The 14,024-nt window shown below is 63.3% G+C and overlaps 1 protein-coding gene across 1 annotated transcript in view; it reads left to right on the top strand.

Annotated features, from left to right (window-relative positions):
• Positions 1-6,667, top strand: part of LOC132386382 (persulfide dioxygenase ETHE1, mitochondrial-like) — a 43,059-nt gene extending 36,392 nt beyond the window's left edge. The window contains exons 4-6 of the mRNA XM_059958632.1: positions 1,819-1,948; positions 4,338-4,427; positions 6,517-6,667. Of these exons, the coding sequence (XP_059814615.1) occupies positions 1,819-1,948; positions 4,338-4,427; positions 6,517-6,641 (345 nt within the window). The 3' untranslated portion in view covers positions 6,642-6,667. The remainder of the gene's footprint in view (positions 1-1,818; positions 1,949-4,337; positions 4,428-6,516) is intronic.
• Positions 6,668-14,024: the final 7,357 nt, after the last annotated feature.

Genomic DNA, 14,024 nt, shown 5'->3' with positions numbered 1-14,024 from the left:
GATCTCTGTGGGTGAGGAGGGATCTCTGGTTGGGAGGAGGGATTGTGGGTGAGGGACCTCTGGGTGAGGAGGGATTGTGGGTGAGGGATCTCTGGGTGAGGAGGGATTGTGGGTGAGGGATCTCTGTGAGGAGGGTTCTGGGTGGGAGGAGGGATCTCTGTGGGTGAGGAGGGTTCTCTGGGTGGGAGGAGTGATCTCTGTGGGTGAGGGTACTCTGGGTGGGAGGATTGTGGGTGAGGAGGGATCTCTGTGGGTGAGGAGGGATCACTGTGGGTGAGGAGGGATCTCTGTGGGTGAGGGTTCTCTGGGTGGGAGGAGGGATTGTGGGTGAGGAGGGATCTCTGTGGGTGAGGAGGGTTCTCTGTGGGTGAGGATGGATTGTGGGTGAGGAGGGATCTCTGTGGGAGGAGGGATCTCTGGGTGAGGAGGGTTCTCTGGTTGGGAGGAGGGATCTCTGGGTGAGGAGGGATCTCTGTGGATGAGGAGGGATCTCTGGGTGAGGAGGGATTGTGGGTGAGGAGGGATCTCTGTGGGTGAGGAGGAATCTCTGGGTGGGAGGAGGGATTGTGGGTGAGGAGGAATCTCTGTGGGTGAGGAGGGATCTCTGGGTGAGGAGGGAGTACAGTGGGTGGGAGGAGAGATCTCTGTGGGTGAGGAGGGTTCTCTGGGTGGGAGGAGTGATCTCTGTGGGTGAGGGTACTCTGGGTGGGAGGATTGTGGGTGAGGAGGGATCTCTGTGGGTGAGGAGGGATCACTGTGGGTGAGGAGGGATCTCTGTGGGTGAGGGTTCTCTGGGTGGGAGGAGGGATTGTGGGTGAGGAGGGATCTCTGTGGGTGAGGAGGGTTCTCTGTGGGTGAGGATGGATTGTGGGTGAGGAGGGATCTCTGTGGATGAGGAGGGATCTCTGGGTGGGAGGAGGGATTGTGGGTGAGGAGGAATCTCTGTGGGTGAGGAGGGATCTCTGGGTGAGGAGGGAGTACAGTGGGTGGGAGGAGAGATCTCTGTGGGTGAGGAGGGATCTCTGTGGGTGAGGATGGAACTCTGGGTGAGGAGGGATCTCTGGGTGAGGAGGGATCTCTGGGTGAGGAGGGAGTACAGTGGGTGAGGAGGGATCTCTGTGGGTGAGGAGGGATCTCTGTGGGTGAGGAGGGATCTCTGTGGGTGAGGAGGGATCTCTGTGGGTGAGGATGGATCTCTGGGTGGGAGGAGGGATCTCTGTGGGTGAGGAGGGATCTCTGTGGGTGAGGATGGATCTCTGGGTGGGAGGAGGGATCTCTGTGGGAGAGGAGGGATCTCTTTGGGTGAGGATGGATCTCTGGGTGGGAGGAGGGATCTCTGTGGGTGAGGAGGGATCTCTGTGGGTGAGGATGGATCTCTGGGTGGGAGTAGGGATCTCTGTGGGTGAGGGGAGATCTCTGTGGGTGAGGATGGATCTCTGGGTGGGAGGAGGGATCTCTGGGTGAGGAGGGATCTCTGTGGGTGAGGAGGGATTGTGGGTGAGGAGGGATCTCTGGGTGAGGAGGGATCTCTGTGGGTGAGGAGGGATTGTGGGTGAGGAGGGATCTCTGTGGGTGAGGAGGGATCTCTGTGGGTGAGGAGGGATCTCTGGGTGAGGAGGGATCTCTGTGGGTGAGGAGGGATCTCTGTGGGTGAGGAGGGATTGTGGGTGAGGAGGGATCTCTGTGGGTGAGGAGGGATCTCTGTGGGTGAGGATGGATCTCTGGGTGGGAGGAGGGATCTCTGTGGTGGGTTGTAAGGAGGGAAGGGTCAATTTGAATTCAGTTATTTCTCTGTCCATGATTCCTCCTCACACTCAGCACCTGAATGCTCGCTCAACCCCCGGACATACCGATGGGTGTCTCACCTTTGTCCTGAGCGATGAGTCCATGGCCTTCACCGGAGACGCCCTCCTCATCCGAGGGTGTGGGCGGACAGATTTCCAGCAAGGTAGCTGCTCGGCGTTTGTGTCTGACTCTGGGAGTGTGTGATGGGACGGTGTGGAGGGGGATTCACTCTGTGTCTGACCCCGGGAGTGTGTGATGGGACGGTGTGGAGGGGGATTCACTCTGTGTCTGACCCCGGGAGTGTGTGATGGGACGGTGTGGAGGGAGATTCACTCTGTGTCTGACCCCGGGAGTGTGTGATGGGACGGTGTGGAGGGGGATTCACTCTGTGTCTGACCCCGGGAGTGTGTGATGGGACGGTGTGGAGGGAGATTCACCCTGTGTCTGACCCCGGGAGTGTGTGATGGGTCGGTGTGGAGGGAGATTCACCCTGTGTCTGACCCTGGGAGTGTGTGATGGGACGGTGTGGAGGGAGATTCACTCTGTGTCTGACCCCGGGAGTGTGTGATGGGACGGTGTGGAGGGAGATTCACCCTGTGTCTGACCCCGGGAGTGTGTGATGGGATGGTGTGGAGGGAGATTCACTCTGTGTCTGACGCTGGGAGTGTGTGATGGGACGGTGTGGAGGGAGATTCACTCTGTGTCTGACCCCGGGAGTGTGTGATGGGACGGTGTGGAGTGAGATTCACTCTGTGTCTGACCCTGGGAGTGTGTGATGGGACGGTGTGGAGGGAGATTCACTCTGTGTCTGACCCCGGGAGTGTGTGATGGGACGGTGTGGAGGGAGATTCACTCTGTGTCTGACCCTGGGAGTGTGTGATGGGACGGTGTGGAGGGAGATTCACTCTGTGTCTGACCCCGGGAGTGTGTGATGGGACGGTGTGGAGGGAGATTCACTCTGTGTCTGACCCCGGGAGTGTATGATGGGACGGTGTGGAGAGAGATTCACTCTGTGTCTGACCCTGGGAGTGTGTGTTGGGACGGTGTGGAGGGAGATTCACTCTGTGTCTGACCCCGGGAGTGTGTGATTGGACGGTGTGGAGGGAGATTCACTCTGTGTCTGACCCCAGGAGTGTGTGATGGGACGGTGTGGAGGGAGGGTCACTCTGTGTCTGACCCAGGGAGTGTGTGATGGGACGGTGTGGAGGGAGTTTCACTGAGTGTCTGACCCCGGGAGTGTGTGATGGGACGGTGTGGAGGGAGATTCACTCTGTGTCTGACCCCGGGAGTGTGTGATGGGACGGTGTGGAGGGAGGGTCACTCTGTGTCTGACCCAGGGAGTGTGTGATGGGACGGTGTGGAGGGAGGGTCACTCTGTGTCTGACCCCGGGAGTGTGTGATGGGACGGTGTGGAGGGAGATTCACTCTGTGTCTGACCCCAGGAGTGTGTGATGGGACGGTGTGGAGGGAGATTCACTGTGTGTGTGATCTGGGAGTGTGTGATGGGACGGTGTGGAGGGAGATTCACTCTGTGTCTGACCCCGGGAGTGTGTGATGGGACGGTGTGGAGGGAGATTCACTCTGTGTCTGACCCCGGGAGTGTGTGATGGGACGGTGTGGAGGGAGATTCACTGTGTGTGTGATCTGGGAGTGTGTGATGGGACGGTGTGGAGGGAGATTCACTGTGTGTCTGACCCCAGGAGTGTGTGATGGGACGGTGTGGAGGGAGATTCACTCTGTGTCTGACCCCGGGAGTGTGTGATGGGACGGTGAGGAGGGAGATTCACTCAGCGTCTGACCCCGGGAGTGTGTGATGGGACAGTGTGGAGGGAGATTCACTCTGTGTCTGACCATGGGAATGTGTGATGGGACAGTGTGGAGGGAGATTCACTCTATGTCTGACCATGGGAGTGTGTGATGGGACAGTGTGGAGAGAGATTCACTGTGTCTGACCATGGGAGTGTGTGATGGGACGGTGTGGAGGGAGATTCACTCTGTGTCTGACCATGGGAGTGTGTGATGGGACGGTGTGGAGGGAGATTCACTCTGTGTCTGACCCCGGGAGTGTGTGATGGGACTGTGTGGAGGGAGATTCACTCTGTGTCTGACCCCGGGAGTGTGTGATGGGACGGTGTGGAGGGAGATTCACTGTGTGTGTGATCTGGGAGTGTGTGATGGGACGGTGTGGAGGGAGTTTCACTCTGTGTCTGTCCCTGGGAGTGTGTGATGGAACGGTGTGGAGGGAGATTCACTCTGTGTCTGACCCTGGGAGTGTGTGATGGGATGGTGTGGAGGGAGATTCACTCTGTGTCTGACCCCGGGACTGTGTGATCGGACGGTGTGGAGGGAGATTCACTCTGTCTGACCCCGGGAGTGTGTGATGGGATGGTGTGGAGGGAGATTCACTCTGTGTCTGACCCCGGGACTGTGTGATCGGACGGTGTGGAGGGAGATTCACTCTGTGCCTGACCCCGCGACTGTGTGATGGGACGGTGCGGAGTGATTCCTCAGATGTTACCTGTCACTGTCTGACGTTCCCTTTTTTTTTCTAGGCTCTGCCAAGACTCTCTACCAATCAGTGCATGAGAAGATCTTCACTCTTCCCCCACAGTGCCTGCTTTATCCTGCACATGATTACACCGGTAAGCAGAACCAGTGGGGGAGATGCCATTCAGCCCCACCCAAGCCAAAGCATAACCTCAGCACTCTCCCTTCTCATTTTTCCACTCTGTCTGCCTCTCTGCGTGCAGAAATTTCCCTCATTTGGCATCCACAGTCTCACTTTCCCTGGGGGTTGCTGGTGGGTGGCTGGTCTGACCCTGGCAGGGGAGCGGATGGGTTGAATTGGGTAGAACAGGGGCTGAGATCAGGTGCAGTCGTGGTCTCCAAACTTTTTAAGCCCAAGATTCCCTACCTCGGCCTCGGTGAAACGGGAGATCGCCTCCAAATTGATTAGTCGCATGCATGCGCACTGGGGCAGAAAAGACAGGAAGTAGAAATAATGCCAAAGCACCAGGGTACCCACCCTTTTTTGCACCGTGGACCAGTTTAATATTGAATATTCTTGTGGACTGGCCGACGGGGGGAGCGGGCGTGTTAAACACGACCTTCGCGGCTCGTGGCACTTCTCTGCTGTCCGGCCCTGCTCACGTTTTTCCACTGGAATAAACTCAGTGGGTTCGTCTTTAACTTCACGGTGTTTGGACTCAGGGTACCGAAGCAGTTTTGAGGCTTCATTGCCGCATTAGATAGCCTCAGGGCCCAAACTCCAGCCTCTGCCCGCCTGCCGCCAGACGCCCTGGCCAGGTGCGGCTGTTCGTGGGTCGGGTGAGAGGACAAGGTCAGGGCCGGAGGTCCCCGTGCCGGGGCCACGGTGGCCGCAGTCCGGAGAGGGAGAGCGAGGGGCCCGTGGCCGCCCCCCTCGTAGGATCTATCGGCCGACAAGAGTTTGTTTCAGCAGATCACAGCGAGGTAGCTGCTCTGATACTTATGAAACCTTGGGCCCGAATTAAGTCGTCTGTGAATATTTTAGCACCGGATTCCCCACAGACATTCGGTGTGCTAAACAGGTTCAGAGGCACTCCGGCCCTGCAGCATCGGGTCTTCCCGCCAGCCGCGCATTTAGGCAACTCTTGACCTCGCATGGGTTCAAGTTCAACAGTGGCTGTGACGGGGAATGAGGAAAGGTGCAACTGACCCACATTCTTTCCTCGCGGTTGGGGACCACTGAAGCACACTGGGGCAGAAAAGACCAGAACGAAAACCCCGCAACCAGGAAACAAGCTCTCAACTGTGTTTGTGTATTTATATTTCATTCTTTTTCGGGATCTACGGGGAAAGTCTGAAAGGTCGACGGGTTGGCGACCACTAAGGTGAGGATGAGAACGTGGGTGTTACTGGAGCGTAACGTGTGCTGTTACAACTTGGGGCATCAGAGTTTGGAATTGAGTTCCAGTGCTGTCTGTAAGCATGTTTGTACATTCCTCGTGTGCGGGAATGCGTCTCCTCCCACAGTCGAAAGATGTACCGGCTGGTAGGTTAGTTGGTCATTGTAAACTATCTATGATTAGGCTCAGATTAATTGCTGGGTTGCTGTCCACACAACTCAAAAGGCTGGGTGAGCCTATTCCGTGTCTTAACTCTAAATAAAATTTGGAAACGTCTTCATAGATATCTTCAGTACTTTACTCATCTAGGCTTCAGTCCTCATCTGCTTCTTATCATCATCTCTATGAAAGAACTCTGCTCCTTTACAACGGATGGTTGAGCCTAGCCTCACTTTATAACAGTACAATCATTATACGTACATCAGCTAAATTCTGTACCTACAGTTATTCTGCTTTGATTATTATTACTGTGTTTTATCTGTGCTGTATGGGAGCCAGAGTAACGATTACTCATTCATTCTTCTTACACTCGTGTAGAGGAAATGACGTTAAACGATCTTGAATCTTAAGGGGGTGAAGTTGGGTGTGGGCAGGGAACTGGAAGGGGAGGTAAGGGGGAAGAGGAGGGAGGTGAGTGGGTGAAGGAGTCACCATCTCTCTGCAATGCCTGCCTGAGTCGTGGCCTGATCGGAGAGAGCCGGTCATTGCCAGGCTGGCTGGGCGGGCGATGATAACGGCGTGTCGGTCCCAGGCAGCGTTCAGGAGGAGATGGGACGTGAGCCTGGGATGGGCCAGGTGTGAGGGACCGCAGATTGAACTACCCCTCCTCTGCTCTCCCCCACAGGACAGACAGTCACCACCGTGGATGAGGAGCGGAGGTGGAACCCCAGGCTCACCAAGACGCAGCAGGAGTTCGTAACCATCATGGAGAACCTGAACCTGCCCAAACCAGCCCAGATCGGTGAGTGAGACTCTGTCCTCGTGCTCACTCCCTCCCCTCACCACCGTCTCTTCTCCCTCTGCACCGCCTCCTCTCCGTCGACACGGTCTCCCCTGCCCCAACATTGCCCCTGTCCCCTCGCAAAGCCCGTTGCACACCCGCCCCCTCACAAACACTCCCCCTCCCCCTCGCAAGCCACCTCCCCTCGTCCTGCAGTTCCCCGTCACAACAGCCTTCCCTCGCCCTCAAACCCTCATCTCTTCCTCAACACTTCTTGCACTCATGCACTCTCATTGTCCTCCCTTTCCCACACCTCCCTTTCCCACTCTCTCCTCTCCTCGATGCCATCCACTCCACTCATCCCCTTCTTCCTCTCCCTACCCCATTTCTCCCCTCACCACCTGCTCCCCTCTCCTCCACCCGCCCCCTTCTCATCAACCTGCCCCTTCTCCTCTGCCCTCCTCCTCACCCTTCCTCCTTCCTTCCTCCCCTCACACCCTCCTCACTCCTCTCCTTGCCCCATCGCTTCCCTCCCCTCTTCCCCTCACCTCCATCGTAATGGGGAAGCTGAGCCTGCCCAAACAGGCTTGCATCGCTGATCGAGACCCCACCACACCTTCCTATCCTCACCCACTCCCATCACATGCCCCTTTCCATATTCCACACCCCCTCCCCTTCCCGACTGCCAACCTCACTCCCCCCCCACCCATCGCCCTCACTCCACCCCCACCCTTCACCCTCACTCCCCCCCACCCATCACCTCACTCCACCCCCACCCATCGCCCTCACTCCACCTCCACCCATCGCCCTCACTCCCCCCCACCCATCCCCTCACTCCCCCCCCACCCATCACCCTCACTCCCCCCCACCCATCCCTCTCACTCCCCCCCACCCATCACCTCACTCCACCTCCACCCTTCACCCTCACTCCCCCCCACCCATCACCTCACTCCACCCCCACCCATCACCTCACTCCACCCCCACCCATCGCCCTCACTCCACCTCCACCCATCACCCTCACTCCACCCCCACCCATCACCCTCACTCCCCCCCACCCATCCCCTCACTCCACCCCCACCCATCACCTCACTCCACCCCCACCCATCACCCTCACTCTGCCCCACCCATCACCCTCACTCCGCCCCCACCCATCACCCTCACTCCACCCCCACCCATCACCCTCACTCCACCCCCACCCATCACCCTCACTCCGCCCCCACCCATCGCCCTCACTCCCCCCCCACCCATCACCCTCACTCCCCCCCACCCGTCCCCCTCACTCCACCTCCACCCATCGCCCTCACTCCACCTCCACCCATCACCCTCACTCCACCCCCACCCATCACCCTCACTCCGCCCCCACCCATCGCCCTCACTCCCCCCCCACCCATCACCCTCACTCCCCCCCACCCATCACCTCACTCCACCCCCACCCATCGCCCTCACTCCACCTCCACCCATCACCCTCACTCCACCCCCACCCATCACCCTCACTCCCCCCCACCCATCCCCTCACTCCACCCCCACCCATCACCTCACTCCACCCCCACCCATCACCCTCACTCCCCCCTCCCATCACCCTCACTCCGCCCCCACCCATCACCCTCACTCCACCCCCACCCATCACCCTCACTCCGCCCCCACCCATCGCCCTCACTCCACCTCCACCCATCGACCTCACTCCGCCCCCACCCATCGCCCTCCCCCCCCACCCATCACACTCACTCCCCCCCACCCATCGCCCTCACTCCCCCCCACCCATCCCCTCACTCCCCCCCACCCATCGCCCTCACTCCCCCCCACCCATCCCCCTCACTCCCCCCCACCCATCGCCCTCACTCCCCCCCACCCATCCCCCTCACTCCGCCCCCACCCATCGCCCTCACTCCCCCCCACCCATCGCCCTCACTCCCCTCCACCCATCGCCCTCACTTCCCCCCACCCATCACCCTCACTCCCCCCCACCCATCACACTCCCCCCCACCCATCACCCTCACTCCGCCCCACCCATCCCCCTCACTCCACCCCCACCCATCGCCCTCACTCCCCCTCCACCCATCGCCCTCACTCTCCCCACCCATCACCCTCACTCCGCCCCCACCCATCCCCCTCACTCCCCCCCACCCATCGCCCTCACTCTGCCCCCACCCATCGCCCTCACTCCACCCCCACCCATCGCCCTCACTCCACCCCCACCCATCGCCCTCACTCTCCCCACCCATCGCCCTCACTCCACCCCTACCCATCGCCCTCACTCCCCCCCACCCATCCCCCTCACTCCCCCCCACCCATCACCCTCACTCCACCCCCACCCATCGCCCTCACTCCCCCCCACCCATCGCCCTCACTCCACCCCCACCCATCACCCTCACTCCCCCCCACCCATCACCCTCACTGAACCCCCACCCATCGCCCTCACTCCCCCCCACCCATCACCCTCACTCCCCTCCACCCATCGCCCTCACTCTGCCCCACCTATCCCCTCACTCTGCCCCACCCATCGCCCTCACTCCACCCCCACCCATCGCCCTCACTCCACCCCCACCCATCGCCCTCACTCCCCCTCCACACATCGCCCTCACTCCCCCTCCACCCATCGCCCTCACTCCCCCCCACCCATCGCCCTCACTCCCCCCCACCCATCGCCCTCACTCCCCCCCACCCATCCCCTCACTCCGCCCCCACCCATCGCCCTCACTCCCCCCCACCCATCGCCCTCACTCCGCCCCCACCCATCGACCTCACTCCCCCCCACCCATCGCCCTCACTCCACCCCACCCATCGCCCTCACTCCCCCTCCACCCATCCCCCTCACTCCACCCCCACCCATCGCCCTCACTCCACCCCCACCCATCGCCCTCACTCCCCCTCCACCCATCGCCCTCACTCCCCCCCCACCCATCGCCCTCACTCCCCCCCACCCATCGCCCTCACTCCCCCCCACCCATCGCCCTCACTCCCCCCCCACCCATCGCCCTCACTCCACCCCCACCCATCGCCCTCACTCCCCCTCCACCCATCCCCCTCACTCCACCCCCACCCATCGCCCTCACTCCACCCCCACCCATCGCCCTCACTCCCCCTCCACCCATCGCCCTCACTCCCCCTCCACCCATCGCCCTCACTCCACCCCCACCCTTCGCCCTCACTCCGCCCCCACCCATCGCCCTCCCCCCCACCCATCACACTCACTCCCCCCCACCCATCGCCCTCACTCCACCCCCACCCATCGCCCTCACTCCCCCCCACCCATCCCCTCACTCCCCCCCACCCATCGCCCTCACTCCCCCCCACCCATCGCCCTCACTCCCCCCCACCCATCCCCTCACTCCCCCCCACCCATCGCCCTCACTCCCCCCCACCCATCCCCCTCACTCCGCCCCCACCCATCGCCCTCACTCCCCCCCACCCATCGCCCTCACTCCCCTCCACCCATCGCCCTCACTTCCCCCCACCCATCACCCTCACTCCCCCCCACCCATCACACTCCCCCCCACCCATCACCCTCACTCCGCCCCACCCATCCCCCTCACTCCACCCCCACCCATCGCCCTCACTCCCCCTCCACCCATCGCCCTCACTCTCCCCACCCATCACCCTCACTCCGCCCCCACCCATCCCCCTCACTCCCCCCCACCCATCGCCCTCACTCCGCCCCCACCCATCGCCCTCACTCCACCCCCACCCATCGCCCTCACTCCACCCCCACCCATCGCCCTCACTCTCCCCACCCATCGCCCTCACTCCACCCCCACCCATCGCCCTCACTCCCCCCCACCCATCCCCCTCACTCCCCCCCACCCATCACCCTCACTCCACCCCCACCCATCGCCCTCACTCCCCCCCACCCATCGCCCTCACTCCACCCCCACCCATCACCCTCACTCCCCCCCACCCATCACCCTCACTCCACCCCCACCCATCGCCCTCACTCCCCCCCACCCATCACCCTCAATCCCCTCCACCCATCGCCCTCACTCTGCCCCACCTATCCCCTCACTCTGCCCCACCCATCGCCCTCACTCCACCCCCACCCATCGCCCTCACTCCCCCTCCACCCATCGCCCTCACCCCCCCACCCATCGCCCTCACTCCCCCCCACCCATCGCCCTCACTCCCCCCCCACCCATCCCCTCACTCCGCCCCCACCCATCGCCCTCACTCCCCCCCCACACATCGCCCTCACTCCGCCCCCACCCATCGCCCTCACTCCCCCCCACCCATCGCCCTCACTCCCCCTCCACCCTTCACCCTCACTCCCCCCCACCCATCGCCCTCACCACCCCCACCCATCGCCCTCACTCCCCCCTCCACCCATCGCCCTCACTCCCCCTCCACCCATCCCCCTCACTCCACCCCCACCCATCGCCCTCACTCCACCCCCACCCATCGCCCTCACTCCCCCTCCACCCATCGCCCTCACTCCCCCCCACCCATCGCCCTCACTCCCCCCCACCCATCGCCCTCACTCCCCCCCACCCATCGCCCTCACTCCCCCCCACCCATCCCCTCACTCCGCCCCCACCCATCGCCCTCACTCCCCCCCCACCCATCGCCCTCACTCCGCCCCCACCCATCGCCCTCACTCGCCCCCACCCATCGCCCTCACTCCACCCCCACCCATCGCCCTCACTCCCCCTCCACCCATCCCCCTCACTCCACCCCCACCCATCGCCCTCACTCCACCCCCACCCATCGCCCTCACTCCCCCTCCACCCATCGCCCTCACTCCCCCCCCACCCATCGCCCTCACTCCCCCCCACCCATCGCCCTCACTCCCCCCCACCCATCGCCCTCACTCCACCCCCACCCATCGCCCTCACTCCCCCTCCACCCATCGCCCTCACTCCACCCCCACCCATCGCCCTCACTCCACCCCCACCCATCGCCCTCACTCCCCCTCCACCCATCGCCCTCACTCCCCCTCCACCCATCGCCCTCACTCCACCCCCACCCATCGCCCTCACTCCCCCTCCACCCATCGCCCTCACTCCACCTCCACCCATCGCCCTCACTCCCCCCCCACCCATCCCCCTCACTCCCCCTCCACCCATCGCCCTCACTCCGACCCCACCCATCGCCCTCACTCCACCTCCACCCATCGCCCTCACTCTCCCCACCCATCACCCTCACTCCCCCTCCACCCATCGCCCTCACTCCCCCCCACCCATCGCCCTCACTCCACCTCCACCCATCCCCCTCACTCCCCCCCCACCCATCACCCTCACTCCACCCCCACCCATCCCCCTCACTCCCCCCCACCCATCGCCCTCACTCCCCCCCCACCCATCGCCCTCACTCCCCCCCACCCATCCCCCTCACTCCGCCCCCACCCATCGCCCTCACTCCGCCCCACCCATCCCCCTCACTCCGCCCCCACCCATCGCCCTCACTCCACCTCCACCCATCGCCCTCACTCCGCCCCCACCCATCCCCCTCACTCCGCCCCCACCCATCGCCCTCACTCCCCCCCACCCATCGCCCTCACTCCCCCCCCACCCATCGCCCTCACTCCGCCCCCACCCATCGCCCTCACTCCACCTCCACCCATCGCCCTCACTCCCCCCCACCCATCCCCCTCACTCCGCCCCCACCCATCGCCCTCACTCCGCACCCACCCATCGCCCTCACTCCACCTCCACCCATCGCCCTCACTCCACCTCCACCCATCCCCCTCACTCCCCCTCCACCCATCCCCCTCACTCCACCCCCACCCATCCCCCTCACTCCACCCCCACCCATCCCCCTCACTCCGCCCCCACCCATCGCCCTCCGCCCCACCCATCCCCCTCACTCCGCCCCCACCCATCGCCCTCACTCCACCTCCACCCATCGCCCTCACTCCGCCCCCACCCATCGCCCTCACTCCCCCCCACCCATCCCCTCACTCCTCCCCCACCCATCGCCCTCACTCCCCCCCACCCATCCCCTCACTCCGCCCCCACCCATCGCCCTCACTCCGCCCCCACCCATCGCCCTCACTCCCCCCCCACCCATCGCCCTCACTCCCCCTCCACCCATCGCCCTCACTCCCCCCCACCCATCACCCTCACTCCCCCCCACCCATCGCCCTCACTCCCCCTCCACCCATCACCCTCACTCCGCCCCCACCCATCGCCCTCACTCCGCCCCCACCCATCGCCCTCACTCCGCCTCCACCCATCGCCCTCACTCCCCCCCACCCATCCCCCTCACTCCGCCCCCACCCATCCCCCTCACTCCGCCCCCACCCATCGCCCTCACTCCACCTCCACCCATCGCCCTCACTCTCCCCACCCATCGCCCTCACTCCCCCTCCACCCATCGCCCTCACTCCCCCCCACCCATCCCCTCACTCCCCCCCACCCATCCCCCTCACTCCACCCCCACCCATCGCCCTCACTCCACCTCCACCCATCACCCTCACTCTCCCCACCCATCACCCTCACTCTGCCCCACCCATCGCCCTCACTCCCCCCCACCCATCGCCCTCACTCCACCCCACCCATCACCCTCAATCCCCCCCACCCATCACCCTCACTCCACCCCCACCCATCACCCTCACTCCGCCCCCACCCATCCCCTCACTCCACCCCCACCCATCACCCTCACTCCCCCCCCCACCCATCGCCCTCACTCCGCCCCCACCCATCGCCCTCACTCCCCCCCACCCATCGCCCTCACTCCCCCTCCACCCATCGCCCTCACTCCCCCCCACCCATCACCCTCACTCCACCTCCACCCATCACCCTCACTCCCCCCCACCCATCCCCCTCACTCCACCCCCACCCATCGCCCTCACTCCACCTCCACCCATCACCCTCACTCTCCCCACCCATCCCCCTCACTCCACCCCCACCCATCACACTCTGCCCCACCCATCACCCTCACTCCCCCCCACCCATCCCCCTCACTCCCCCCCACCCATCCCCCTCACTCCCCCCCACCCATCACCCTCACTCCCCCCCACCCATCACCCTCACTCCGCCCCCACCCATCCCCCTCACTCCGCCCCCACCCATCCCCTCACTCCACCCCCACCCATCACCCTCACTCCCCCCCCACCCATCACCCTCACTCCCCCGTTTCCCTTTCTTCCTGCTGCACTTCTGAGCAGTTCTGCCCCATCTCACTCACATCCTTTCCCAACCCGCTCCCTCCCTCTCCTTTGCACACAACTCACCAAAATCCCTGCTTCCTGGCCTGTTGGATCCAACATGGCGTCCTGGGAAAACAAGCCGAGGTTATTTGAGGTCTGGATCCCGGGGAGGGCGAGTTCGCACCTGGATCCTGGTTACTGTGAGCTGGGCAGTTCAGATTCCAGGGCGAGCAAGCCCGGATCTTGGCACAACGGCATCCGAGGAGAGTGAGCCTCGATTTGGAAAGCTGCACCTGATCCCGTTTTTCTCAGCTCGGAGGTGTCACCAACACCA

This window comes from Hypanus sabinus, unplaced genomic scaffold, assembly GCF_030144855.1.
Source record: "Hypanus sabinus isolate sHypSab1 unplaced genomic scaffold, sHypSab1.hap1 scaffold_1135, whole genome shotgun sequence".
Taxonomy (NCBI): Eukaryota; Metazoa; Chordata; class Chondrichthyes; order Myliobatiformes; family Dasyatidae; genus Hypanus; species Hypanus sabinus.
The sequence above is the reverse complement of the archived record's forward strand: the minus strand, read 5'-3'. Positions and strand labels throughout refer to the sequence as shown.